Below are 26,537 nucleotides of genomic sequence, written 5' to 3'. Positions count from 1 at the left end.
TTATATAACTAAAACATCTAATAAAGTTGAATGGCATGCTGGGGGAGGGTATATCTGGGACAGAGGTCATGTGTTGAGAATCTTTTTGCGGGGTCCCCGTTCCAGGTGCGGTACCCACCTTCAGGGTACGCGCATCCATGGACCCCGCAGGCGCGGCCCACCTGGCCAGAGCTGATTTTTGTAGCGAGCCTCATCCTGATGAGAGAAGGGATCTCAGCGTTCCGCTGGGTTCCAAGGCCTATTGACAGAATCCCAGCCTGGGATCGGGTGTCCGGACCACTGACAGGTATGCTTGCTGTCATCCGGGGACCATTTATAGAAAAATCTACTGGGAGGATTCTCTTTCCTTATTCACCCAAGTCCTCTGTTGAAATTGGCCCAGGGCATGGGGCCCTAGAGACAGGTCAACATTTTTTACTTTTTGCTATAATAAATATAAATATCCCTCAAAAATATATAAAAAAAATGTTTGTTTTTTTTCCACAGTTTAGGCCGATACGTATTCTTCTACATACTTTTGGTAAAAAAATCGCAATAAGCGTTTATTGATTGGTTTGCGCAAATATAATTTAATATTTTTTTTTTACTAGTTATGGCGGCGATCATCGATTTTTATCGTGACTGCGACATTATGGCGGACACATCGGACACTTTTGACACCATTTTGGGACCAATGTCATTTTTACAGCGATCAGTGCTATAAAAATGCACTGATTACTGTAAAGATGACACAGGCAGTGAAGGGGTTAACCACTAGGTGGCGCTGCAGGAGTTAAGTGTTCCCTAGGAAGTGATTCTTACTGTTAGAGGATGTGGCTACACGTGACGCGTCACTGATGACCGTTCCCGATCACGGGGAACGGTCATCAGTGACAGTGTCACTAGGCAGAATAGGGGAATGCCTTGTTTTTTGCCGACCAAATCGCGTGACTCCCGGGAACATCGAGTTCCGAGGACCCGCGGACGCACTCGCGAGGCACGTGGCGGCCAGCGCCCCCGTCGGCGCGCGCGCTCCCCGCTGGGCGGCAGATTCAAATGGACGTACCTGTACGCCAATCTGCCTGCCCATGCCATTCTGTCAACGGAAATAGGCGTGCGGCGATCGGCAAGTGGTTAAAGAAAAATTATAAAAAAAAGGGTTAGGTAAACCCACATGAAGCTTTTTTTCACCCCTACAATTACTTTATATTGACTTTTTGAATTTACAAATGCAACAATTTAAACATTGGATGAAAGGTTTAGCACTGGGAAACACTTTTTGAAAGATAAAATGTGCATTTTATATACAACTATATAGATCAGACTAAAATGAGGGACAGATGAGGAGTGTAACGGAAAGTCCCACACTCCGCTTGAGTGCTTCCGTCATATACCGCTTCCAATCAGTCTGGATATAGATATCGGATATTCCGGCTGCTCTCAACACACAACGAGACGACTCTTGTTTGTGTGCTAAACATGGAGTCTTTAATAGAACCAAGAATGCAACCTTATATACAGCTTAAAGAGGAGGTAACCAGAACATAAATTAACATGAGCTAATTAACTAATTGTTTACCCAGATGAGGTGACTCCGAGACATGACCTTTCAGATTAGTGTAAACACAGGACATCTTCGCACATCTTTGCACAATAGCAGGGTTAATTAGCACAGAGAACAGAGAGATGGCTGGAGGTGACGGCATTAGCATCTAATAGTCAGAATGAGTCACTTTTACAATTAACCCGTTGAGTTCAGAATCAACAACCAGTAAATAGTTATTTACATATATTTTGGGATATATTGTGGATAATAATTACATAATAATCCCATCTCAGGTAGTCCAAGATATAATTTCTCAGTCATCCTATGCCCTTAGTGGACATAGTATGATTTTAGACATAAGAGGGTCAGAGTCTGTTACAAGGAGGAACGAGGGACAGGGGGACTTTGTTCCAAATCGGGGACAGTCCCTCTAAATCAGGGACAGTTGCAAGCTATGCAGGAACGTCCATGTCTGCAGTGGTATCCCTTATAATTCTATCCTGATTATTAAATCCTAAATGTGATGAGTTCCACAGAACAACAAAGTTGATTATAAAAAAAAAAATAGAAGGAAGCAAAGTGGATTTTTTCCATAGCAACTGAACACATTTTGTCTTTATTTTTGTAGTAGATAATAGGTAGAATCTGGCTGCTAAATCGACACATACGTGTTCTAAACACAGAGACACAACTTTAATCAATTTCAGCTAACCAATTTGTAGGTATGGTGGCTGCAATAGTTTCCTTTTTCAATAGTTTCCTTTTTCACCTTTTTTTTTTTTTAAAGTCAGCCGCTAAACACTGTAGCGGATGACTTTTAAAAAAGGACACTTACCTGCCCAGGGAGCCCGCAATGTTGGCCCCCCCAATGCCAATCTGTCCATCGGATCGGGTGCTGGTGCCACCATCCTAACTAAGGGAAACAAGCAGTGGAGCCTTGCGGCTTCACTGCCCATATCCTAGTGCACATGCGCGAGTCGCGCGACGCTTTGTATATGGCCGGCTGCCTTCTGGGACACACACAGGTGCCAGAAGACAGCACGCCCCATTACCCAAAAGAACACGAGAGAGAGGAAGGAAATGAGGAGCTCTGCGGTATAGGAAGTGGCAGATTAGGAAGACTGCCTTGCAACAGGCGTTTCTGGTAAGTAAAAATTGTTTGTTTGTTTTTCAAATGTTTTTTATAGGTTTTTTGGAGGATGTTAAGGTAATTTTTTATTTTAGGGTGGACCTTCGCTTTAAGGGGAAACACTGAAGCTGCTGACTTTTAATAAAATTACACTTGCTTGTTCAGGGATCCAGCACTGTCCTCACCCGAGCCTGTTGTCCGCCAGTCTTCAGATCCCCAGCACCAGCATGTTTACTGTGGGAAGCTGGCTGTGACTCCTTGTGGCTTCATAGCCGCCTTCCCAATGTGCGTGCATTAGCCCTTCCGAGCTTTGTAAATTCTCTTGCAGCTTTCTGGGATCTGGGATGTGTGCCAGAAAGCAAAGAGAGGAGGCGCAGAGTGGGAGTGGGTACCTATCAAAACAGTGTACCTGCCCTCCCAGAAAAAATGTGATAGTGCCAAATGTGCTAAAATAGGGAGAGGAGGACATGAAGTGGAAATTACCCTTTAGGGTGAACGTCTGCTGTAAGGACTGATAAGATGCAATATATTACTTTTTTGTTCTCTAGGTATTCAAGGCACTTTTGGATTACAGATACATTTCAGCACAACATATCACATATGTATTTCGGTCTATTCTTTATAGCATTATTGGTCTTGCTTTGGTAAATCTTTTTCATAAACTTGAAAGATGTATTTGACTCCTTTTTCTTCCTGAATTTCAGATGGTACTCCAGGGTAACTGAAGATAAAAAAGAGAGATGATTACACGATAATAACATGTATTATAAGTGAGGAGAATATCAACTATAAATCAGATTTTTTGTAAAGGTTATGTCCTTCCGAAAAGCAGAGGTCCGTTGAAGTCACCTGATATCTTAAAGCTTATGACGAGCTACAAGATCTTCCCACTATTGTTCTAGCTCTGTTCTCACCCATTTTTTTAATCTTGACTGTTCTCAGCCAGTCGTGTATTTAGCATGTGTGACAGTCAAGGCAGTTAATTTTTTAACACCCCCTCGTCTATGCGTCAAAATTATTGACAACAATATTTCAATTTATACCAATAATGGTCAGAAAAGAAACCAAGATAGTAAGGATTACCTTTATCTAAGTAAGTGTTGTGTGTGTGTGTGTTCATTTATTTCACTAATGCAACTTAACCACTTCCCCACCGCTCCATAGACAAAAGACGTCTACAGAGCGGTGGAGTTATTCCGGGACGACGTCCCTGGGACGTCCTCCCAGAATGCTTCACTCGCGCGCCCCCTGCGGCGCGCTCCCAGAAGCATCTGTGAGCGCCGGGTCTAGAAGACCCGGCGCATCACAGATCGCGGTAAATCGCCGCTGATAGCGGCGGTTTACCACGTGATCGCTCCGTCAAATGACGGAGCGATCACTTGTAAACAAACCGGCGTCATGTAATGACGCCGGTTCCTCCCTCTCCTCTCTGTACCGATCGGTACAGTGTGAGAGGAGAGGGGGGAGAGCGGCAGCAGCAGCAGCTGCTGTGGGATGGATCTGTGACAAATGCAGTCACAGATCCATCCCTCCCTCCCTGTGCAATACTCTGCAATAAATAACACCCATACTCTGCAATACCCCCCACACTCTGCAATACCCCCCACACTCTGCAATACCCCCCACATTCTGCAATACCCCCCACACTCTGCAATACCCCCCACACTCTGCAATACCCCCCACACTCTGCAATACCACCAATACTCTGCAATACCCCCCATACTCTGCAATACCACCAATACTCTGCAATACCCCCCATACTCTGCAATACCCCCCATACTCTGCAATACCCCCCACACTCTGCAATACCCCCCATACTCTGCAATACCCCCCATACTCTGCAATACCCCCCATACTCCCGCAATACCTGCTAATATGACAGAAACGAGAATTTTATTTTTAATTTTTACAGAATTTTCAGTGTTTTTTCTTTTATAGCGCAAAAAATAAAAACCGCAGAGGTGATCAAATACCACCAAAAGAAAGCTCTATTTGTGGGGAAAAAAGGACAAAAATTTCAGATGGGCACAATGTTGTATGACTGAGTTATTGTCATTCAAATTGTGAGAGCACCGAAAGCTGAAAATTGGTCCGGTGAGGAAGGGGGTTTAAGTGCCCAGTGGTCAAGAGGTTAAAGGGTGAAACTAATACATGAAATAAACTCATTACATGCAAAGCAAGATAGTTCAAGCCGTGATATGTCATAATTGTGATGATTATGGCTTACAGCTCATGAAAACCCCAAATCCACAATCTCAGAAAATTACAATATTATGTGCAATATTCTAGACTCAAAGGGCCAGATTCTCGTAGATCCGCGTATATCTACGAGCGCATGCCATTAACACTACGCCGCCGCAACTTACTGGAGCAAGTGCCGTATTCTCCAAGCACTTGCTCCGTAATTTGCGGCGGCGTAGTCTAAATGGCCCGCCGTATCCCCGCGTAAATCAAAGGGGGCAGCTTGTATTTAAATTAAGCGTGCCCCCGTGCCGAACAAACTGCGAATGCGCTGGCCTTAAACGTAGGCCACTGCGCATGCTCCGTAGTACGCCGCAAATACATTGGTTGCGACGTGAACATAATTAACGCACAGCCCTATTCGCGACGCGTTACGTAAACGACGGAAAAACCCGACGCTGTCCCGACGGCCATACTTAACATGGCATACGACGTAGTAACTCTTTTGAGAATGTGGCCCAAAGTGTCCCAGTCTAATCAGCTAATTCATTTAAATTGTCTCTCAGTCTGGGTCAGTAGGAATCACAATCAGGGGAAAGACTGCTGACCTGACAGTTGTGCAGAAAACCATCATTGACACCCTCCATAAGGAGGGGAAGCCTCAAAAGGTAATTGCAAAAGAAGTTGGATGGTCCCAAAGTGCTGTATCAAAGCACATTAATAGAAAGTTATGTGGAAGGGAAAAGTGTGTAAGAAAAAGGTGCACAAGCAGCAGGGATGACCGCAGCCTGGAGAGGATTGTCAGGAAAAGGCCATTCAAAAGTTTAGGGGACTTTCACAAGGAGTGGACTGAGCCTGGAGTCAGTGCATCAAGAGCCACCACACACAGACGGATCCTGGACATGGGCTTCAAATGTCATATTCCTCGTGTCAAGCCACTCCCGAACAACAAACAACTTCAGAATCGTCTTACCTGGGCTAAAGAAAAACAGACCTGGTCTGTTGCTCAGTGGTCCAAAGTCCTATTTTCTGATGATCTCATTGGAAACCAAGGAGCCGGAGTATGGAGGAAGAATGGAGAGGCACACTCTGCAAGATGCTTGAAGTCCAGTGTGACGTTTCCACAGTCTGTGTTGATTTGGAGAGCCACGTCATCTGCTGGTGTTGGTCCACTGTGCTTCATTAAGTCCAGGGTCAACGCAACCATCTACCAGGAGATTCTGGAGCACTTCATGCTTCCTCTTGCAGACAAGCTCTATGGGGATGCTGACATTTCCCAGCAGGACTTGGCACCTCCCCCACACTGCCAAAAGCACCAAAACCTGGTTCAATTACTGTGCTTGATTGGCCAGCAAACTTGCCTGACCTGAATCCCATAGAGAATCTGTGGGGCATTGCCAAGAGAAAGATGAGAGACATGAGACCGAACAATGCAGAAGAGCTGAAGGCCGCTATTGAAGCATCCTGGTTTTCCATAACACCTCAGCAGTGCCACAGGCTGATGGCTTCCATGCCACGCCGCATTAAGGGGCCCAAACCAAGTACCGAGTACATATGCATGCTTCTACTTTTCAGAGGTCCCATATTGTTCTATGTACAATCCTAGTCTTATTGATTGCATATAATATTCTAACTTTCTGAGATTGTGGATTTGGGGTTTTCATGAGCTGTAAGCCATAATCATCACAATTATCACAAATCACAGCTTGAACTCTCTTGCTTTGCATGTAATAAGTCTATCTCATATATTAGTTTCACCTTTTGAGTTGCATTAGTGAAATAAATGAACTTTTGCACGATATTCAAATTTTTCGAGTTTCACCTGTATTTAAAAAAGTTCACATAAAAGGTGGAGCAGGGCTTTAATGATAACTCAAGATATGTATTTAATGTACATGCTGTAATTTCCCTTTCAAAATTTGTATGTAGGGTATTAGAAACGCAGTTCTATCCCCCCCCAAAAAAAACACTACTGTCATTGGATTTCCATGCCCATAATAATAACCTGTTAATTAATTTAGTATTTTGGCTAGTTGCGGAATTGCTATAGAGAATAAGTGGTAATTACTCTATTTGTATCTGTGGCAGGTCCTCAGTCCTGCTGGTAAGCATAATGAAACAGGATTTTCCATCTGTTGTATAACCGTGATAGTTGTTTAATCAACTCTATGGACTCAGCAGGAGATTGGGAGATCAAAAGGGACTTCACAAATACAGTATTAATACAATTCTATAAAAATGCAAATGAAAAGAGACCTAAACTAATCTATTGAACCCTTCCCCAGCCTGGGCACCTTAGACTTGCTCACTAGTAGCACACTGTCCTAGTAGGCATCTGCCTACAAGCTGCTTCCATTTGTGTCTTTAAAATCTACCTTTTAACAAAATTGATGCCATTTTTAAATATAACTTACTTTTCCTTTAACTTAAAGACGTCTTTATCAAACTCTGGGAAGAAGATGTCACATTCAAAGTCTGCCATAATGTCCGTAAAGTAGATGTGGCTACACCAAGGGTGCTTCATCATATTCTGCAAAGAGAAAATACTGATCGGTTTGGGGCCACAGCGAGAGTCTTTATGTAATTCTGCCTGTTTTATATTTTAAGAAAATAATTTTCGATTGTTTTCAATACAATACAGTCAAATTTCTAAATTGATAAATGAGATTAGTACATAAATACAGTTTCATAGGGCCAGATTCACGTAGAAGTCCGGCGGCGTAACGTATCGTATATATACGTTACACCGCCGCAAGTTTTCATCGCAAGTGCCTGATTCACCAAGCACTTGCGTGAAAACTTACGCCGGCGGCCTCCGGCGCAAGACCGCCTAATTCAAAGGGGCGTGTGCCATTTAAATTAGGCGCGCTCCCGCGCCGGACGTACTGCGCATGCTCTGTTTTGAAATTCCCGCCATGCTTTGCGCAAAGTGACGTCATTTTTTGGAACGGTGACGTGCGTAGCGTACTTTCGTATTCCCGGACGTCTTACGCAAGGAAAAAAATTTTGGAAATTCGACGCGGGAAAGACAGCCATACTTTAACATGGCTCGACTAAAGTTAAGCCATGTTAAAGCAGCCTTAACTTTGCGACGGGAAACTATTACTAGCGATGACGTAACGAACGCGAAAACCGTCGTGGATCGCCGTAACTGCTAATTTGCATACCCGACGTTGGAATACGACGCAAACTCTACCCAGCGGCGGCCGCGGTATTGCATCCTAAGATCCGACGGTGTAAGACAATTACACCTGTCGGATCTTAGGGCTATCTATGCGGAACTGATTCTATGAATCAGTCGCATAGATACTCTGAGAGATACGACGGTGTATCAGAGATACACCGTCGTATCTCTTCTGTGAATCTGGCCCATAGTAATTAGAAAATCTTCCCCTCCAGGTTTTTTTTTGGGCAGATTAACCACTTCAATACTGTGCACTATTACTCCCTTCCTGCCCAGGCCAATTTTCAGCTTTCAGCGCTGTTGCACTTTCAATGACAATTGGGCGGTCATGCAACGCTGTACCCAAACAACATTTTTATCATTTTTTGAGACAGATAGAGCTTTTTTTTTGTGGTATTTAATCGCCATTGAGTTTTTCCTTTTTTGCAAAAAAATAAGAAGAAAAAACAGAAAATGATGAATAAAAAAAAAAGATTTTGTAAATAAGTAATTTTTATCCTTCACTGATGTGCGCTGATGAGGCTGCACTGATGGGCATTAATGAGGAGGCACTGATGGGCAATGATGAGACAGCACTGAAGGGCACAGATGAGTTGGCAATGATGAGGAAGCACTAATATGCAGCACAGATGGGCACTGATAGGCGGCACTGTTGGACACTGATAGGTGGCACTGATGGGCGGCACTGATGAGTGGCACTGATGGGGGGCACTGAATAGCAGGCACTGATGGCCACTGAAAGGCAGCACTGATTGGCATCACTGATTGGCAACACTGCTGGGCACTGACTGGCGTCACTGATGGGCACTCTTGGGGCTGCACTGATAATCAGGGCACTGATTATCTGTGCAGGTCTTCCCTGTGAGAAAATGCCGCTGATCGGGTCTCCTCACCTCACACACTGTCAGTGTAAGGAGAGGAAAGCCGATACCCGGCATTTCCTTGTAGGGTGTTACAATGTGATGTAGCACCCTGTAGCTTAGGCAGGTAGCTCCTCACAAATTTACTTGCCAGGAGTAGTTATCCTGGTTGATTAATAGAGATCTATTTATTTCACCCTAAGTTTGGCCTTCTTGCACTTTTACCATTAGGTAGCCGGTACTCGTGGTACTAAATATGAGAAGGGCAACACAAGGTCAGATTATGGGTATATGGGGTATCTCAGCCAAGGGGTTTTCTTGAATCCCTTGGCCTGCTGGGAGCACCTATATATTTGGGTGGAGTCAGGTGATCTGTGTTCTGTGCCACCTGGACAGCTGTCTGGGTGGACGTGTGTTGTACGGCCTGGGTTGCTAGGCCAGAAATTGGGCCTATCCTGGGGGCATCAGGCTGAGGGCCTATCCAGAAGTAAGAGGGCAATGCAGGGTTCAGATTGCGGCTTGCAGTCCAACCAGAAGTGACGGTTATGTCGGCCAGAGAGCCAGAGAGCCTGACGTGGTTGGCGGTAGAGGGGAAGCTGTCGCCAGAAAGGGACTGTCCGCCTTATTGCCAGGCGCCATGGTGAGTAACTGAAGCAAGCATTCTCACCAGTATTCTCGCCAAACGGGCACGGTGGAGAATCGGGAAACTTCAGGCGGTGATCAAGTCAGGGACCCAACCAGCAACTTTGTGTGTCAAGCCAGGGACTGAGCCGATCAGCAGGGGTGAAGCTTGAGGAGTATATGGAGTGCCAAGCTAAGGACCCAGCAGGGAAGCGTGGGTGACTCTTGAGGGAGATATAACTGTAAAGATTGGAGGAGCTCAAGGGATTCAGAGTCAGTGAATCAGTGGGTCTAGTGAGAGACCAGGAGCTCAGGTTGAAGAACTACAAGCAGTTGTAGTGAAGCTAAAGGAACTGTTACGTTGAGTTAGGAACTGTTAACCACTTAACCCCCGGACCATATTGCTGCCCAAAGACCAGAGCACTTTTTGCGATTCGGGACTGCGTCGCTTTAACTGACAATTGCGCGGTCGTGCAACGTGGCTCCCAAACACAATTAGCGTCCTTTTTTCCCATAAATAGAGCTTTCTTTTGGTGGTATTTGATCACCTCTGCGGTTTTTATTTTTTGCACTATAAACAAAAATAGAGCGACAATTTTGAAAAAAAATAATATTTTTTACTTTTTGCTGTAATAAATATCCCCCAAAAATATATCAAAAAACATTTTTTTTCCTCAGTTTAGGCCGATACGTATTCTTCTACGTATTTTTCGTAAAAAAACCCGCAATAAGCGTTTATTGATTGGTTTGCGCAAAAGTTATAGGGTTTACAAAATAGGGGGTATTTTTATGGCATTTTTATTAATATATTTTTTTTACTAGTAATGGCGGCGATCAGCGATTTTTTTCGGTACTGCGACATTATGGCGGACACTTCGGACACTTTTGACACATTTTTGGGACCATTGGCATTTTTATAGCGGTCAGTGCTATAAAAATGCATTGGATTACTATAAAAATTCCACTGGCAGTGAAGGGGTTAACACTAGGGGGTGGGGAAGGGGTTAAGTATGTTCCCTGGGTGTGTTCTTACTGTGTGGGGGGTGGCCTCACTAGGGAAAATCACTGATCTTTTGTTCATACGTTGTATGAACAGAGGATCAGCATTTCCCCCCGACAGGACCGGGAACACACAGCTCCCCGCTCTGTAACGAGCAATCGCGGGTGCCTGGCGGCGATCGCGCCCGCCGGGCATGCGCACGGGACTCAGGGGCGAGCGCATGCCCCTAGTATCCTGCGAGAGAGCCGATGTAGAGCTACGGGCTCTCGGGCAGGGGAGCCAACCTGCCGCCGTAAAACGACGGCGGCAGGTCGGCAAGTAGTTAAAGACTGTTGCCATAGAAGACAGCATTCCTGCATGTGCAGATGTGGTGCCTTGCTGGGGCCTTTCCCTGCACGGCTGTCCTGCATATTGAAGTCTGAGGCCGCATACACACGGTCGTTCCAAACCGATGAGAATGGTCCGACGGGCCATTTCCATGGGTTCACCGCTGAAGTGGCCTGATGGTCTGATGTGCGTACACACCATCGTTCCAAAAACCGATCGGGTCAGAACGCGGTGACGTCAAACACACGACGTGCTGAATAAAACAAAGTTCAAGGCTTACAAGCATGCGTCGACTTGATTCTGAGCATGCGCGGGTTTTGAACCGATGCTTTCTGTACTAACCATCGGTTTGGACCGATCGGGCAGCTGTCCACCGGGTCGATTTTAAAGCATGTTTTAAAATTTTGGACCGAAGGACAATAGACCGATGGGCTATACACACGGTCGGTTTGGACCGATGAAACTGAACCCCTGTCCATTCTCATTGGTTTTGTCCGACCGTGTGTACGCGGCCTGAGAGTCAGCCAATTGAATCTACAACTACTTAAGGGTGTCCTGGCCCTAACCCTCTCCCCCCCTCAAAATACAAAAAGGACTGTTGAAAGAAATAAAACCTCTTTTACATCCAAGAAGTGTCTGGCGCACAATGACTTTCTCCATCTTTCCACCCAATATGCCTCACAACCCACTACATATTGAAAGATGTCAGCTATCTTTGGCCTGGAAAGTTCTCATTAGACTGGAATAGGCTAAAGACTTTGCTACAGTGACATTGCAATAAAGTTATAAAAATACATTTAAAAAACTAAACACACTGTATAACACTTTGTTTAAATGAGCTCTAAAAGTGAAATTTTATCAGTGCATTTCTCTGTTCACATGAATAATCAGTAACAAATACCTGGTGATTTTGCTAGTTCCCTTGTCTTCCTACAGCAGTAAAAAAGCACATTTTTTACCAACCCCCCAATCACTCCCCCTTGTGCTGCAAAAGGCTCTACCACTGTAGTACATAGCATGGAGGTGGCGGAGGGGGAGTTGTACACAACTTTTTAGACCTCATTCACGAAGGTGTACTTAAGCGTACACCCGTGTAAGGGCTGTGTTTTGCCTGCATAGAATGTACTGGTGTTCCATGCATCCACGTGGTGAAAGTTTAATTGATACCAATTGGGATAGTTATGCGTTAAAGTATGTTATAGCCCTGACACAACGCGCTACGGGGAATTAAATTCTTCTGGAGTAAAACAGCCTTTTTTTTAGAGATGGCCTGATCTATTGCAGAGGTAGAGTAACCTGATCTAAAGTGTAGTTATTTTATGTTTTAGGTAATGCCAATTCTTTGATCTTTTTATCAGAATACAGCTCCCCCTTGTGTTCATCATCCTGTGTACAGCACTTACCTTGTAACATTCTACACCTCCTAACACCCATACTGTCTCAATCTCTTCAGACAGAGGAGGCTTTGATAAGAGCTTCACCACATCTTCTTCATTACGGCAGATATAATGAACATACTTTGGCAAGTCACTAGATGTAAAAAATAATAGAAGTTACTGCAAGAAGATAAACACATTAGTATCACATCCATTCTGTTAAAGTGGTTGTAAACCCTAAGGCCTCGTACACACGACTGAACATGTCCGCTGAAACTGGTCCGCGGACCAGTTTCAGCCGACATGTTCGGTCGTGTGTACGGCCTATCGGACCGTTTTCCAGCGGACAAAAATTTCTTAGCATGCTAAGAAACATGTCCGCTGGAAACCTGTCTGTCGGTCGTCTGTACGACTCACCGGACATGTCCGCTCGGCCGAAAGCCCTCGCATGCGTCGAAGTGATTTGACGCATGCGTGGAAGCATTGACCTTCCAGGGTGGCGCACATCGCCACGTCATCTTCGCGGCGATGGCGCGGCCACGTCACCGCGTATCCTGTCCGCGCGGATTTCTATTTGATGGTGTGTACAACCATCAGACAGAAATCTCAGAGCGGACATGTCTGATGAAAACGGTCCGGCGGACCGTTTTCATTGGACTGTCCGCTCGTCTGTACGGGGCCTTGCAACACACTTTTTTCTACAGGTAAGCCTATATAAAGCTGCAGGAGAGGTCTGAGGGCCACATGAAATGGAGATATCCCCTGCATTTGCATGTGCCAACGTAATTCGGCACATGTGCACTGAAGCGATGGCACGTACGTGAGTGTGCCATTACCTGCGGGAGTGACGTAATCGCGGCTCTGGCCAATCACAGCACCGGAGCCGCGATGTGATGTCGCCGGCTGGTGCTGTGTATGCGCACCTCAACGAGGGCTTCGATCTCAGGTGAGTATTACATAATGAAGTTGTTAGATGATGGCCAGATAGGCTTCTCTTTTCTATTCTACTCTATTCTTTTCTATACTATTTTATTCTGTTTTATTTTATTCTATTCAGTTTTTTTTGTTGTATTCCTTTATTTTCTATTCTATTCCATTCTGTTTTATTTTATTCTATCCTTTTCTATTCTATAAAGCAGCCAAAGTAGGAATCATCATCTTATTTAAATTTAACTGTATTTATTTCCATTTCAAATTCAAATACATTTTTGATTTTGAATAATTTTTTTATTATAATTTATTTTGGATTTGTTACTACTGTGATTCCGACATTCGGTTACATCCGAATGTCCTAGTAATGAAAATTTTGTCAGAATTTCCATTCGTAACTAAACTAAATGCACATGCCTAACTGTGAATGAGAAACAATCTATGAATACTAGGACAGGTAGATGAATGAATGTTCTGCCTCCCCCATTCATAGATCGTTTTTCATCCATACACGTTATAGTACAGCGTCTATGGATGCAGGAGAGGGGGGCGGAAATAGCAGGCATAGTCAGCACTCGTGAATGATGAGTGCATATGACAGAACCCTTGACTCCGGGTACACCAAAAGATTACGGGGGGGTAGGAGGGCATTTGAGGAGGAAGGTTTCAACTAAAGCAAGAGCTGGCAACATAAGGCACACATCACATTGATAGTAAGTAATGCCCCTTTAGCTGATTTTTTTATTTTTGTACTCAACTTAGACTTTTAGGTAGATTCACGTAGGGGCGCCTAAAATTAAGGTCGGCGTAGCCTAGCGTGTTTACACTACGCCGCCTTAAGTAAGAGAGGAAAGTACATCATTCAGAGAGCACTTACCTCCTTACTTAGGGCGGCGTAGTGTAAACACGGCGGGCGTAAGGGCGCCTAATTCAAATGGGTTGGGGGGGTGTGTTTAATGCTAATGAGGCTTGACCTCACGTTTTTTTACGTTTTTTTTTACTGCGCATGCGCCGGGCGCCTACATTTCCCAGGGCGCATTGCGGCTAAGTACGCCGTACGGGCCTATTGATTTAGACACGGACGTAAACGACGTAACTCCCGATTCGCGGACGACTTACGCAAACGACGTAAAAAATTCGAACCTCGAGGCGGGAACGGCGGCCATACTTTAACATTGTTATTCCACCTCATAGGTGGAATAACTTTAGGCCGCCAAAGGCCTTCCGGAAACGACGTTAATCGACTGCGGCGGGCTCGCGTACGTTCGGGGATTGGCGTAAAAGCTCATTTACATAATCTTCGCCAGCCACAATGGAAGCGCCACCTAGCGGCCATCCAAAAAATTGCAAGCTAAGCTAGAACGGCGCAAGCCGGCCTATCTTAGCTTCGTTTAAGCGTATCTCTGTTTGAGCATACGCTTAAACAAACGCCGGCGTAGATTCAGAGTTAGGTCGGCTTATCTACTGATAAGCCGGCCTAACTCTTTGTGAATCTACCTATAAGTTTTGCTTGGTATCAGCTTATTGCTGTCTCTTTACAACAAAACTCAATTGTAGTGCAGTGCCCTTTGTCTAAAAAGAGCATGCTGATAGGGGGGGAGAGAAGCATGGTGGAGCGAGTAGCGTGAAGGAGAGATAAGCTCATCAGTGTGCCGCTTCTCATTTCACTGTCCAGTCACAGGCTGGGGGAAGGACAAGACCTGTAAATGTTACTGAATCAGGGCAGAAGAAAAGACATCCCGCCATGCTAGACAGAACTGTGCTGCTTGGCAGATCTGTATAAATCTCTGGACTGGATGAACAAAAATACAAAGCAGCCTCTGTAGTAGTTTAGCTTTACAGATAAAAGTTTTGTGACCTCTCTTATCCTTTCCTATCTTTTTCATTTATTGTAATATTTCCTTTTTTCTTTGTACTACAATGTCTCTTCCTGTGGTCCCAGAAGTCCCATTACCTCAGTTTCCTGGTCATGAGGGCTATAACAGTGTTTGCCAGAGGTAATAAGTTCTCATCAAAAGACTCAAAAGAGGTTCGGCCCCAGACAAGCAGATTTTTCTTTCCTATAGACAAGTACACAGTCAGAGGATTAATAAACAAAAACAGTTCTATACTTTACCAGCATGATACATTGATGGGGGGTACAGTATGTATCATTATTATTTAGGTACTTATATAGCGCTGTCAATTTACGCAGCGCTTTACATATACATTGTACATTCACATCGGTCCCTACCCTCAAGGAGCTTACAATCTAACTCACATTCATATACTAGGGCCAATTTTAGACAGAAGCCAATTAACCTATCAGCATGTCTTTGGAGTGTAGGAGGAAACCAGAGTACCCGGAGGAAACCCACGCAGGCACAGGGAGAACATGCAAACTCCAGGCAGGTAGTGTTGTGGTTGGGATTCGAACCAGCGACCCTTTTTACTGCTAGGCGAGAGTGCTACCCACCAATATGCATAATTCACTGGTAACGGGAACGATTTAATACTTACCTGGCTGTTCTACTGTCGTTAATTTGTTTAACAGATACTGAAATTCGTTCCTGGAAAAAAAAACCACATCTTTAATTAGGAAATATTCAGCATTTTAAAGGGTCAATACAGTTTAAGACAACATACACTATAGCTGGTCTTTTTGATCAGTGTGCGGCCGTCTCCGCTAAACAGAATTGTATCGATTGATTAAATAAAGTGCCACTTAAAGTTAAAATGTGACTTACCTTCATGTCTGCATGACTTGATGATATTGTTATTGGGACTTGCATGGGTAACATATTGTCAGAAAAATACTTACGGTAAATTCCATGGTAAGTTCCCATTAAGACCGATTCCCATGTTTTTGCAAGCAGCTGCAATCAATTTTATTGGTTTGTATGTGATGGGTGCATCTGATTTGGACATGGTAGATCCTGAAAAGAAGAAGAATGTATTAAATAGCTGCTCCATGCAGATGTGAAAACAATAATGAATGAAATTGTGGATTCATAAAAAATCTAAGGCCCAGATTCTCAAAGGAGATACGACGGCGTATCTCTGAGTCTGGGCGGTCATATCTATGCGCCTGATTCTTAGAATCAATTACGCATAGATTTCTATTAGATCCGACCGGCGTAAGTCTGTTACGCCGTCGGATCTTAACTGCATATTTACGCTGGCCGCTAGGGGCGTGTACGCTGATTTACGCCTAGAAATATGTAAATCAGCTAGATACGTGAATTTACGAACGTACGCCCGGCCGACACAGTACAGATACGCCGTTTACGTTAGGCTTTTCCCGGCATTAAGTTACCCCTGCTATATGAGGCGTACATGCGGCGTACCAATGTTAAGTATGGACGTCGTTCCCGCGTCGAATTTTGAATATTTTATGTTGTTTGCGTAAGTCGTCCGTGAATGGGGCTGGACGTCATTTACGTTCACGTCGAAACCAATACGTTCTTGCGGCGTACTTTGGAGCAATGCACACTGGGATATTCCACGTCGGGTCACAAATTATTTACATAAAACACGCCCCCCTGTTTCAAATTTGAATTAGGCGGACTTACGCCGGCCTATTTACGCCGCCGCAACTTACGGAGCAAGTGCTTTGAGAATACAGCACTTGCCCGTCTAAGTTGCGGAGGCGTAACGTAAATAGGATACGTTACGCCCGCACAAAAATACGCCGATTTACGAGAATCTGTCCCTAAATGTTTAAATACAACTATTGTGAGTACCTGAATTTGGCTTGATATCAGCCTCTTATAATCTGTTGCCCAGTAGAAGGTCAGGGGAGGGGGATAGTGCTCTAAGCCAACTGTGTGCTTCATTTACACGTGTCTGACAAGGACAATGCCGGGACAAGGTCATCTAGAGCCCAGGGCGAACCTACCGAACTGCACCCCACCCCCCAAGATGCGCATAATGGGCCAGATCCACAAAAACCTGACGTAACTTAAAAAATCCAATTTAAGTTACACTGGCTTAAAGTTTCTACCTAAGTGCCTGATCCACAAAGCACTTATCTAGAAATTTCAGGCTGTGTAACTAAAATTCCGCCGGCGCAAGGCGTTCCTATTCAAATGGGGCGAGTCCCATTTAAATGAGGCGCGCTCCCGCGCCGGCCGTACTGCGCATGCGCGTCGGCCGTACTGCGCATGCGCGAAGTTACGTTACGCCGAGTTTTGAGGATCGCGACGGCTTAAAGTTGCGTCGGGGAAAAAAAAAAATGACAGCGGCATGCATTCCTGAGGGAGAACTCCATGCCAATTTTCAAAGAAAAAAACGGCATGGGTTCCCCCCCCAGGAGCATACCAGGTCCTTAGGTCTGGCATGGGTTGTAAGGAGACCCCCCCACGCCGAAAAATTGACGTAGGGGGTCCCCCTACAATCCATACCAGACCCGTATCCAAAGCACGGTACCCGGCCGGCCAGGAAGGGAGTGGGGACGAGCGAGCGCCCCCCCCCCCCCCTCCTGAGCCGTGCCAGGCCGCGTGCCCTCAACATGGGGGGGTTGGGTGCTCTGGGGCAGGGGGGCGCACTGCGGGCCCCCCCACCCCAGAGCACCCTGTCCCCATGTTGATGAGGACAGGACCTCTTCCCGACAACCCTTGCCATTGGTTGTCGGGGTCTGCGGGCGGAGGCTTATCGGAATCTGGGAGTCCCCTTTAATAAGGGGGCCCCCAGATACCGGCCCCCCACCCTAAGTGAATGGATATGGGGTACATCGTACCCCTATCCATTCACCTGGAGGCAAAAAGTAAAAGTTAATAAACACACAACACAAGGCTTTTTAAAATATTTTATTATTCTGCTCCGGACGCCCCCCCTGTCTTCGTTATTAGCTCAATTACCAGGGGGGGCTTCTTCTTCCACTCTCCGGGGGTCTTCTTCCACTCTCCGGGGGTCTTCCGCTCTCCGGGGGGGCTTCTCCGGACTCCGGGGGGGCTTCTCCGGACTCCGGGGGGGCTTCTCCGGACTCCGGGGGGCTTCTTCCATCTTCTCCCCTCTTCCGCTCTTGACTCGGCGAACCCCGGTTCTTCTGCAGCTCTCCGGTGCCTTCTTCTTCAGCGCTGGCTGCCTGCTATGTTTGTGTGTTAGCTCGATTTCAAACAGGCAGCCGGCGCGGTCTTCTGTGGCGTCAGGGTCTTCTGGTCTTCTGTTCTTCCGATGTTGTCTCGTCGCCTGTTGTCGCTGTAATGATGGAAGCGCGCCTTGCATCACATTTATATAGGCATCACCGTCCCATCATGCTCCGGTAGGTACCCACGTGGTGGGTGCCTACCCACGTGCACCCACCACGTGGGTACCTACCGGAGCATGATGGGACGGTGATGCCTATATAAATGGGATGCAAGGCGCGCTTCCATCATTACAGCGACAACAGGCGACGAGACAACATCGGAAGAAAGGAAGAGAAGACCCTGACGTCACAGAAGACCGCGCCGGCTGCCTGTTTGAAATCGAGCTAACACACAAACATAGCAGGCAGCCAGCGCTGAAGAAGAAGGCACCGGAGAGCTGCAGAAGAACCGTGCTTTGGATACGGGTCTGGTATGGATTGTAGGGGGACCCCCTACGTCAATTTTTCGGCGTAGGGGGGGTCCCCTTACAACCCATACCAGACCTAAGGGCCTGGTATGCTCCTGGGGGGGAACCCATGCCGGTTTTGTTTTTTACAAATTGACGTGGAGTTCTCCCTCGGGAAAGCATACCAAATGCCGTCGCTGCAATGGGCCTTTACAAGGTGTGACTAACTTTACACTTTGTAAAACGAGCCCTAATTTTACACTTGCAAAATAACACTTACGGCGCAAAAAAGAAGCTAGAAAGCTTTGTGGATCGCCTTAAGTGCTAATTTGCATACTAGCAACGGCATTTCGACTCGAAATGCCCCCAGCGGCGGATGCGGTACTGCATCCTAAAATTAGGCAGTGTAAATCAATTACACATGCCGGATCTTCTGTGTAACTTTGGAAAAAGCCTTTTGAGGATCGTTTCCAAAGTTACACACAGACTGAACAGCACTTAAGTCGGAGTATCTCTTTTGAGGATCTGGCCCTATGTGTCAGCAAAAATCCCCCCCCCCTCCCACAAAAACAGAGCACTAATCTGCATGCTTACCCCCTAAGCATAAATTCTGCCTCCTCCCAGTACAAATCCACCCCCCCTGCTGAAATACCCCTTTTCAGCAGAATTCGTTGCCTCCCACATACCCCAATTCCCCCCAGCTCAAATGTCCGCCCCCCCAAAAAAATGACCCCTCCTATCAAAAATCTTCTACCTCTAAAGTTTCCCTTTCTAGTACACATCCACCACCTCACAGCACAAATCCCCCCTCCTAGCACAAATCTTCTCACCTCCCTCCAACAGAAATCCCCCTAAATCACATCACCACTTTTAGCAACCCCCCTTCAATATCCCCTCCTAGAACAATACTTACCCCCTGCAACCCCCAGAATTTCCCCTTCCTAAACAAATCCTCTCCTCCTCAATCTCCTTATGTACCCCCCCCCCCCCGCACCTCACAGTGCCCAGGGCTACCTCCCCTCCTGCCCACCTATTTGTCCCATCCCTGGACAAGGAACATTCTAACAGGAGGTGAGAGCAGAGAAATGAGCTCATTAGCCCCCCCAGTTAGTTTGCATATTTATGGGACGATTTATCTTTAAATAACTGATAATTTGACTAACATTTTTAACATCTTAAAGGGTTAGTAAAGGAAAAAAAAAATTTCCTTTAAAATAACAAACATGTTATACTTACCTCCACTGTGCAGTTCGTTTTGCACAGAGTGGCCCCGATCCACATCTTCTGGGGTCCCTCGGCCGCTGTCTCTGGTCCTCCCCGCAAGTACTGACCACAGTCATGCGAGAGCGCTCGCATGGTGGTGAGTAATTGCGGGTGCGCTCCCTTGATACAGCGAGCGGCCATAGCCGCTCACTGTATCACTCGGCCCTGCCCCTCGGCACGCCGCGTCGCTGGATGTGATTGACCGAGCGCGGGACTTTCGAAAGGTCAGGTAAGTATAAGGGGGGCTTGGGGGGGGGGGGCAGCAGCATCAGATGTTTTTTCACCTTAATGTATATATTGCATTAAGGTGAAAACATTTTTTACTTTACAACTCCTTTAAAGTTAATTTTTTTTTAGTTATATTACCATTTATTTAAAAATCAATCGTTCTATGTGTGTGCACTCAATGCACTGTGCGGGGCGCCAGACTAATGGGTTTCTATTAGGTCCGTAAATTTTTTACAAGCATGTGATTAGAGCCTGAGGTTCTAATGGGCTTGTATTAGGTTGTCCTTGTCTGCACCCAAATCCTCCCACTTGTGATGTTAGCAAATCAATTTTCGCCATTGCATCACTTTCTGTTTCTGACTTCTCATGCCGGCCGATCAGGACAGGAGGCGAGCGTTTTGGATTCCGGAAAGAAGACCAGTTTAACAAGGAAGCCACCGGTATCAGGGGAACCGTGATCGCTGCAGGGCTCCATTTGTAGATAAGTCTCACAGCATCCTCTGGTATGTGCGGACCTAGAGGGGTTTGTTTGCGCCCCCCTCCCAAAAATGTTGGCACCAGCCGCCACGGATATTGAATGTTTTTTTGTTTGTTTTTTTGCCATAACATACATTTTAATACTTACTATTATATGCTAAAGGAATATCAGTCTCAATATGCAAGGCTATTTTTTTGTAGAGCGGTATACAATTACTTCTGAAAAGTTCATAATAACCGCAATACAATGCAACACAGTGTAAACTGCAATAAATAATATGACCACTAGATGGTGCTGCATGATCTTTGAAATGTGAATGATCATTTCAGGTCAAGTAGGGATGAGAGAATGTGCATGTGCAAAGTTTCAAGCTTTCGGGGATCTCCTCTTCCAGTGCTCAGTGTCTTAGGCTTAGGGGTTGACCTGAGGGTGGCCTGAGATTAGATGTTGCTAAATAAGGAGGCCTGACAGCTTGTCTTTTCTTAGTTCTAAACAGCTCTGCGGCTGACCTAAAGTTAGCCATATACGTTCAGATTTCTCATGTTCGGCCCTGAAGGCAGGAGGTCGTTGGACACGTGTGACCACATTTTGCTTGGTAAGTTGAAAGGCTGCCACATGCTACCACTACAAACGATAGCACTTGTGTATGTTTGCCCGGATGGAGTTGCACATTACCTTTTTTTCTCTCTCTATGTTTTTTCTCTATCTCTCTTTCTTTCTCTATTCTCCATCACTGTTTTCTACAAGTTCTATTGCATGCCCCTTCCAAAATGTTGGTGGCCTACTTTAACTGCTTGCCGACCTGCCGCCGTCATTCTACGGCGGCAGGTCGGCTCTCCTGCGCGAGAGCCCGTCATACTACGTCGGCTCTCTCGCAGGCTACCAGGGGCGCGCGCGCACCCCCAGCTCGCCCCTGACTCCCATGCGCGTGCCTGGCGGGCAGGGGGGGAAATGCTGTCATACAATGTATAAACAGAAGATCAGTGATTTCCCCTAGTGAGGCCACCCCCCCACAGTAAGAACACACCCAGGGACATACTTAACCCCTTCCCTGCCCCTTAGTGTTAATCCCTTCACTGCCAGTGGCATTTTTATAGTAATCCAATGCATTTTTATATCACTGATCGCTATAAAAATGCCAATGGTCCCAAAAATGTGTCAAAAGTGTCCGAAGTGTCCGCCATAATGTCGCAGTACCAAAAAAAATCGCTGATCGCCGCCATTACTAGTAAAAAAAAATATTAATAAAAATGCCATAAAAATACCCCCTTTTTTGTAAACGCTATAACTTTTGCGCAAACCAATCAAACGCTTATTGCGATTTTTTAAACGAAAAATATGTAGAAGAATACGTATCGGCCTAAACTGAGGAAAAAAATTGTTTTTTTATATATTTTTGGGGGATATTTATTACAGCAAAAAGTAAAAAAATATTCATTTTTTTCAAAATTATTGCTCTATTTTTGTTTATAGCGCAAAAACTAAAAACCGCAGAGGTGATCAAATACCACCAAAAGAAAGCTCTATTTATGGGAAAAAAAGGACGCCAATTTTGTTTGGGAGCCATGTCGCACGACCGCGCAATTGTCAGTTAAAGCGACGCAGTGCCGAATCGCAAAAAGTACTCTGGTCTTTGACCAGCAATATGGTCCGGGGGTTAAGTGGTTAAGGAATAAACATAATAAACAACAGGCGCTTGCGATCTAAGGTTCTAAACTTGCATACTAAGGCCAATTTAGACAAGGACCAATTAAATTAATAGCATGTCCTTGGAGCGTGGGAGGAAACCCACACAGACACAGGTAGAACATGTCATTTAATAGTCTAACTTCAGTCTCCAAACTGTGCACAGTGCTCCACAATACTAAGATTACTCTCATTGATATTACATCTCACACTGCATGCTTCTGTTAAATCATGCTGTGGATAATCCACCCACTCATCAGACCATGAGATCCGTTAATTTAATAAGTGGGTCAATTGTGCTTATTGTTACTCCAGGAGACACAATCATCATTCATATGATTTCCATTATAAGAAGCAAGAAAAGGTAAAAAAATCCCATAGTGTAAAAACCATTTATTAAAATGAATACATAAAATAAGATCACTCACAAAAGTCGGTGTGTGATCCCGGCACTAAGATTAAAAATGTGTACCCTGTACTAGATACTGGCTCCACTTTTTTTGCCTGGTGCAGGTTGACGTCAGCATGTCTAGAACCGTTCAACGCGTTTCATCATTAGGTCGTCATCAGGAGTGGTGACTATTGTGATTCTTATAACTTGTTTTATGTATTTATTTTAAAAAAAGGGTTTTACGCTATGGAATGGAAACCATATGAATGGTGATTGTGGCCTCTGGAGCAACAATAAACACAACTGACCCACTTATTAAATTAAGGGGTCTTATGGTCTGGTGAGTGCTTGTCTAATTGAGTGAATTATCTACAGCAAGATTTACTGGCAGCACGCAATGGCCGAAGGAATAACAATGAGTGGCACTGTGCACAGTTTGGACAGTGAAGTTGGATTATTACATTGGCCCAGCAATAAATAAAGCATTATGTAAAGCAATATACAGTAAAACCTTGGTTTGCAAGCATAATTTGTTTCAGAAACATGCTTGTAATCCAAAGCACTTGTATATTAAAGCATGTTTTTTACAGGGAATAAAAGAGAAGAGAGGCGCCTCTAAGTGTAGCAATAAGTTGCTAAATGTTGTGCCTTCATTAAAGCGGAGATTCACCCTAAAACATCTATATACCATTAAGTCCAGCATACTTCCGACATGTACAGTATGCTGGCATTTTTTAATTTTTTTCGCTGTACATACCGTCTTATAGTCCACTTGGAATTAACTTGTCTACAGATGGGGATTCCCCTTCAGCCTGTCCGCCAGACACCAGGGGACGTCCGCTACTCTACGCTGCCCCGAAGATTTAGATGCCTTTTGTGACACGCTGGGCATCCCCGTCCCTCAACTCCCAGAATGGGACGTGGTGGCCACTCCGCCCCCCCCCCCCCCCACCACCACTGGTCTGGCAGAGGGTTCCCTTGTCTAAACGGCCCAGGGCTCCACTTGTTGCACCTTTTTTTTCCCCCGGTTGCCTTTGCTTTACCCCTGATTCGCACAACGGCACGTCTCAGATGAGACCCCGCTGAGGTTGACTCTCTGGTTGCTAACCCCCCCCCCCCATGGTTTGTTGCCTGAGAGTTCCTTTCTCCCCAGCCCCCCTTGTGGAGTTTCTCCACATCACCCCTCTGCCCCCCCGACCCAAATTTTTGGACTCCCTGGTCGGGTGGTCTTTAAGGAACTATTGTTGTTTGCTGCTATACCTGCTATGTGTTCTTTTGTTCTCATTTCTCTCTTTCTTTTCAGGTCCCCTCTTTCTCTTTCCTTTGCAGACTGGATCCCTGTGAGGACTTCGGTGGCCGTCGACTTTGCGACCCCTCCAGCCACCCTCCCAGACCAGGACTCAACATCTACAAATTCAGCTAAGTATGACTGACGTACACCCCACCCCACACAATGGCTAAGTTAATGTCATTAAATGTTCACTGCCTTAACTCTAACAGGAAAAGACATCTAGCACTTAGGGAATTTAAGCAGTCAGGGGCAGAGGTCATCATGGTACAGGAAACTCACTTTTCTAAGGGGGACTCCTTCACATTTGCTTCCAGACAATACCCTCAAATCTACCAGGCTTTCATTCTGCGTAAACGGGTGGGGGTCGCAATACTATTTAAGCGTGGCACCCCTTTCACCTGCACTGCCTCCTACATTGACCCCCTGGGCCAGTTCATTATCCTACGGATTCTGGTACACGCGAGAAATAACCTTTTGCACCCTCTACGCTACTAACCAACACCACTTTTTGGGCCGGGTCCTTGCTCGCCTGGCCCATTCCCCCCATGACCTACTGGTAATTGGGGGTGACTTCAACCTCTCCCAATCTGTGACCTGCGATCGTCTAGTGGTGAGCCCCTGTGCTTCCCAGCCCAGAGCCCTAGGGGACTCCAAGCTTTTTTGCCAACTTACGAAAAAGCATGCTCTATTTGACGCCTGGCGGGCTCTCCACCCGGGCGATCACCAGTACACCTTCTACTCGGCCCCCCATCGTACCCACTCATGAATAAATTACTTCATGGTTAACAATACCACACTATGTTCCACCGACTCTGCACGGATACTGCCCATCTCCTGGTCCGACCATGCCCCCATTACTTTGACACTCAACCTTAGCGCCCCCAGCTGTAGGCACTGTAACCTGCGACTGAATGACTTCCTACTGAAACAAGCCCCCTTGAGGACCGAATTAGAGTCTACCCTACAGTTTTACTTTAACGAGAATGACACGCCTGACGTCTCCACTGCTACACTCTGGGCGGCCCACAAAACGGTGATCAGAGGGCGCTGCTTGGCCCTTTCCTCGGCCCTTAAGAGGGACGCTAAGTCCGCCAAAATCGCATTGCCCATGTATGGTCGACGCTTAGGGATCTCGCGTTAGGTCACGTTGAGAAGGCACTGATCCATCTGCGGCAGGTGTACTACAACAAGGGCAATAAGGCACAAGCACTATTAGCGAGGAAACTGGCAGATCACGCGCTCGCCTCCACCCCACACCAGGTACAGGATAAATTGGGTAACACTTTGTCCCACCCCCAAGGCATAGCAGACGCATTCGCAGAATTCTACACAGATTTGCACAATAGGCCGGAGATACCCCACAATCCCCCCTCTCCTGACCTGCTTGACAGAATGGCACAATATCTTGACCAGGCAGGCATTCCTCGGCTTCAACCGGCTGATCGCCTCCTGGGGGTTCACCTAACCCCGGCCTTTGCCTCCATGTACCAGGCCAACCTCCCACCTCTGTATAAGTCAATCAGGGAGCTGATCCACAAATGGAAAACCTATCAGATATCTCTCCTAGGCCGGATAGCGGCTATTAAAATGGTTATTCTCCCTAAACTGTTGTACCTCTTCCAGACTCTCCCCATCCCTGTCCCCTACGCCCATTTGCGCACGCTGCAAGCCGACCTCCTCCACTATGTGTGGAACTACAAGCGCCACAGGGTCCCACGTTCGGTCATGACGGCGTCACGGACTGAAGGGGGCCTGGCATTGCCCGACCTGGTTAAATACTACCAAGCTGCCCAGCTGCGGGCGATAGTGTCCTGGTTCCCCCAGAGGTCTTATAATAAATGGACGGATGTAGAAAAAATTTGGCTAGCATCGGTGCATCCTAACAATCTTCTCTGGAATGCAAATGTGGAGGTTGAACCTTTCTAGTCTGCCTTCTTTTCTCTTCCCCCTCTTTCTCCTCTCTCTCTCTGATTCTCAATTACTTTTGGATGTTTCTGATTGTACAATTTACTGTGATGCTACTGTTGTACAGTCCTGTGCCACTTGAACTCTCTGAGATGTCTCCACTATTGGTGGAAGGACCGGCGATGGAGAGTGAGGGTGTTTGTCCCTCCCCTCTCCTGCGCTGGGCAAACTTTGGACATGCACAAGCACTTATCATTATACTTTTGTATCTTTTTATATATTTGTACTGCTATTCTGTTTTTACTGAACTTTACAAAATAAAAATTGTTATTTGAAAAAAAAAAAAGGTCCCTCAAAGCCTATTCACAAGATACAATAGACAGCATATAGTGCTGTTCACACTAAGCGTTAGTGCGCATCGCTTCAAAATTGAAGCCTCGTGTTGAGTTGGGAGGCATTTGAAGCCTTTCAACGCCTCCTATTCAAGTCAATGGTAACGCTTTCCAAATGTTCTGGCAGGCAGTTGTGGAGCAGCTTTAAGATTTGTTCATTTACTGTAATGGAATAAGCATTTAGTCAAATGCTTTAAAACTGCCCATAGGGCGTTTGGGGAGCATTTTTAACTCATTAATGCTTGTAAAAAGCCAG

General features: G+C 45.8%; 1 protein-coding gene across 1 annotated transcript in view; it reads right to left on the bottom strand.

Moving 5' to 3' along the window:
• Window positions 1-2,959: 2,959 nt before the first annotated feature.
• The window catches only part of LOC120932663 (dihydrofolate reductase-like), a 42,915-nt gene continuing 19,337 nt past the window's right edge, over window positions 2,960-26,537 (bottom strand). Inside the window, exons 3-8 of the mRNA XM_040345201.1 lie at window positions 15,934-16,048; window positions 15,633-15,682; window positions 15,088-15,193; window positions 12,231-12,357; window positions 7,250-7,365; window positions 2,960-3,375 (exon numbers count right to left, since the gene is read on the bottom strand). Of these exons, the coding sequence (XP_040201135.1) occupies window positions 3,282-3,375; window positions 7,250-7,365; window positions 12,231-12,357; window positions 15,088-15,193; window positions 15,633-15,682; window positions 15,934-16,040 (600 nt within the window). The 5' untranslated portion in view covers window positions 16,041-16,048 and the 3' untranslated portion in view covers window positions 2,960-3,281. The remainder of the gene's footprint in view (window positions 3,376-7,249; window positions 7,366-12,230; window positions 12,358-15,087; window positions 15,194-15,632; window positions 15,683-15,933; window positions 16,049-26,537) is intronic.

This window comes from Rana temporaria, chromosome 3, assembly GCF_905171775.1.
Source record: "Rana temporaria chromosome 3, aRanTem1.1, whole genome shotgun sequence".
Taxonomy (NCBI): domain Eukaryota; kingdom Metazoa; phylum Chordata; class Amphibia; order Anura; family Ranidae; genus Rana; species Rana temporaria.
Note: the sequence above shows the minus strand (reverse complement) of the source record. Positions and strands in the feature narration are given on the sequence as shown.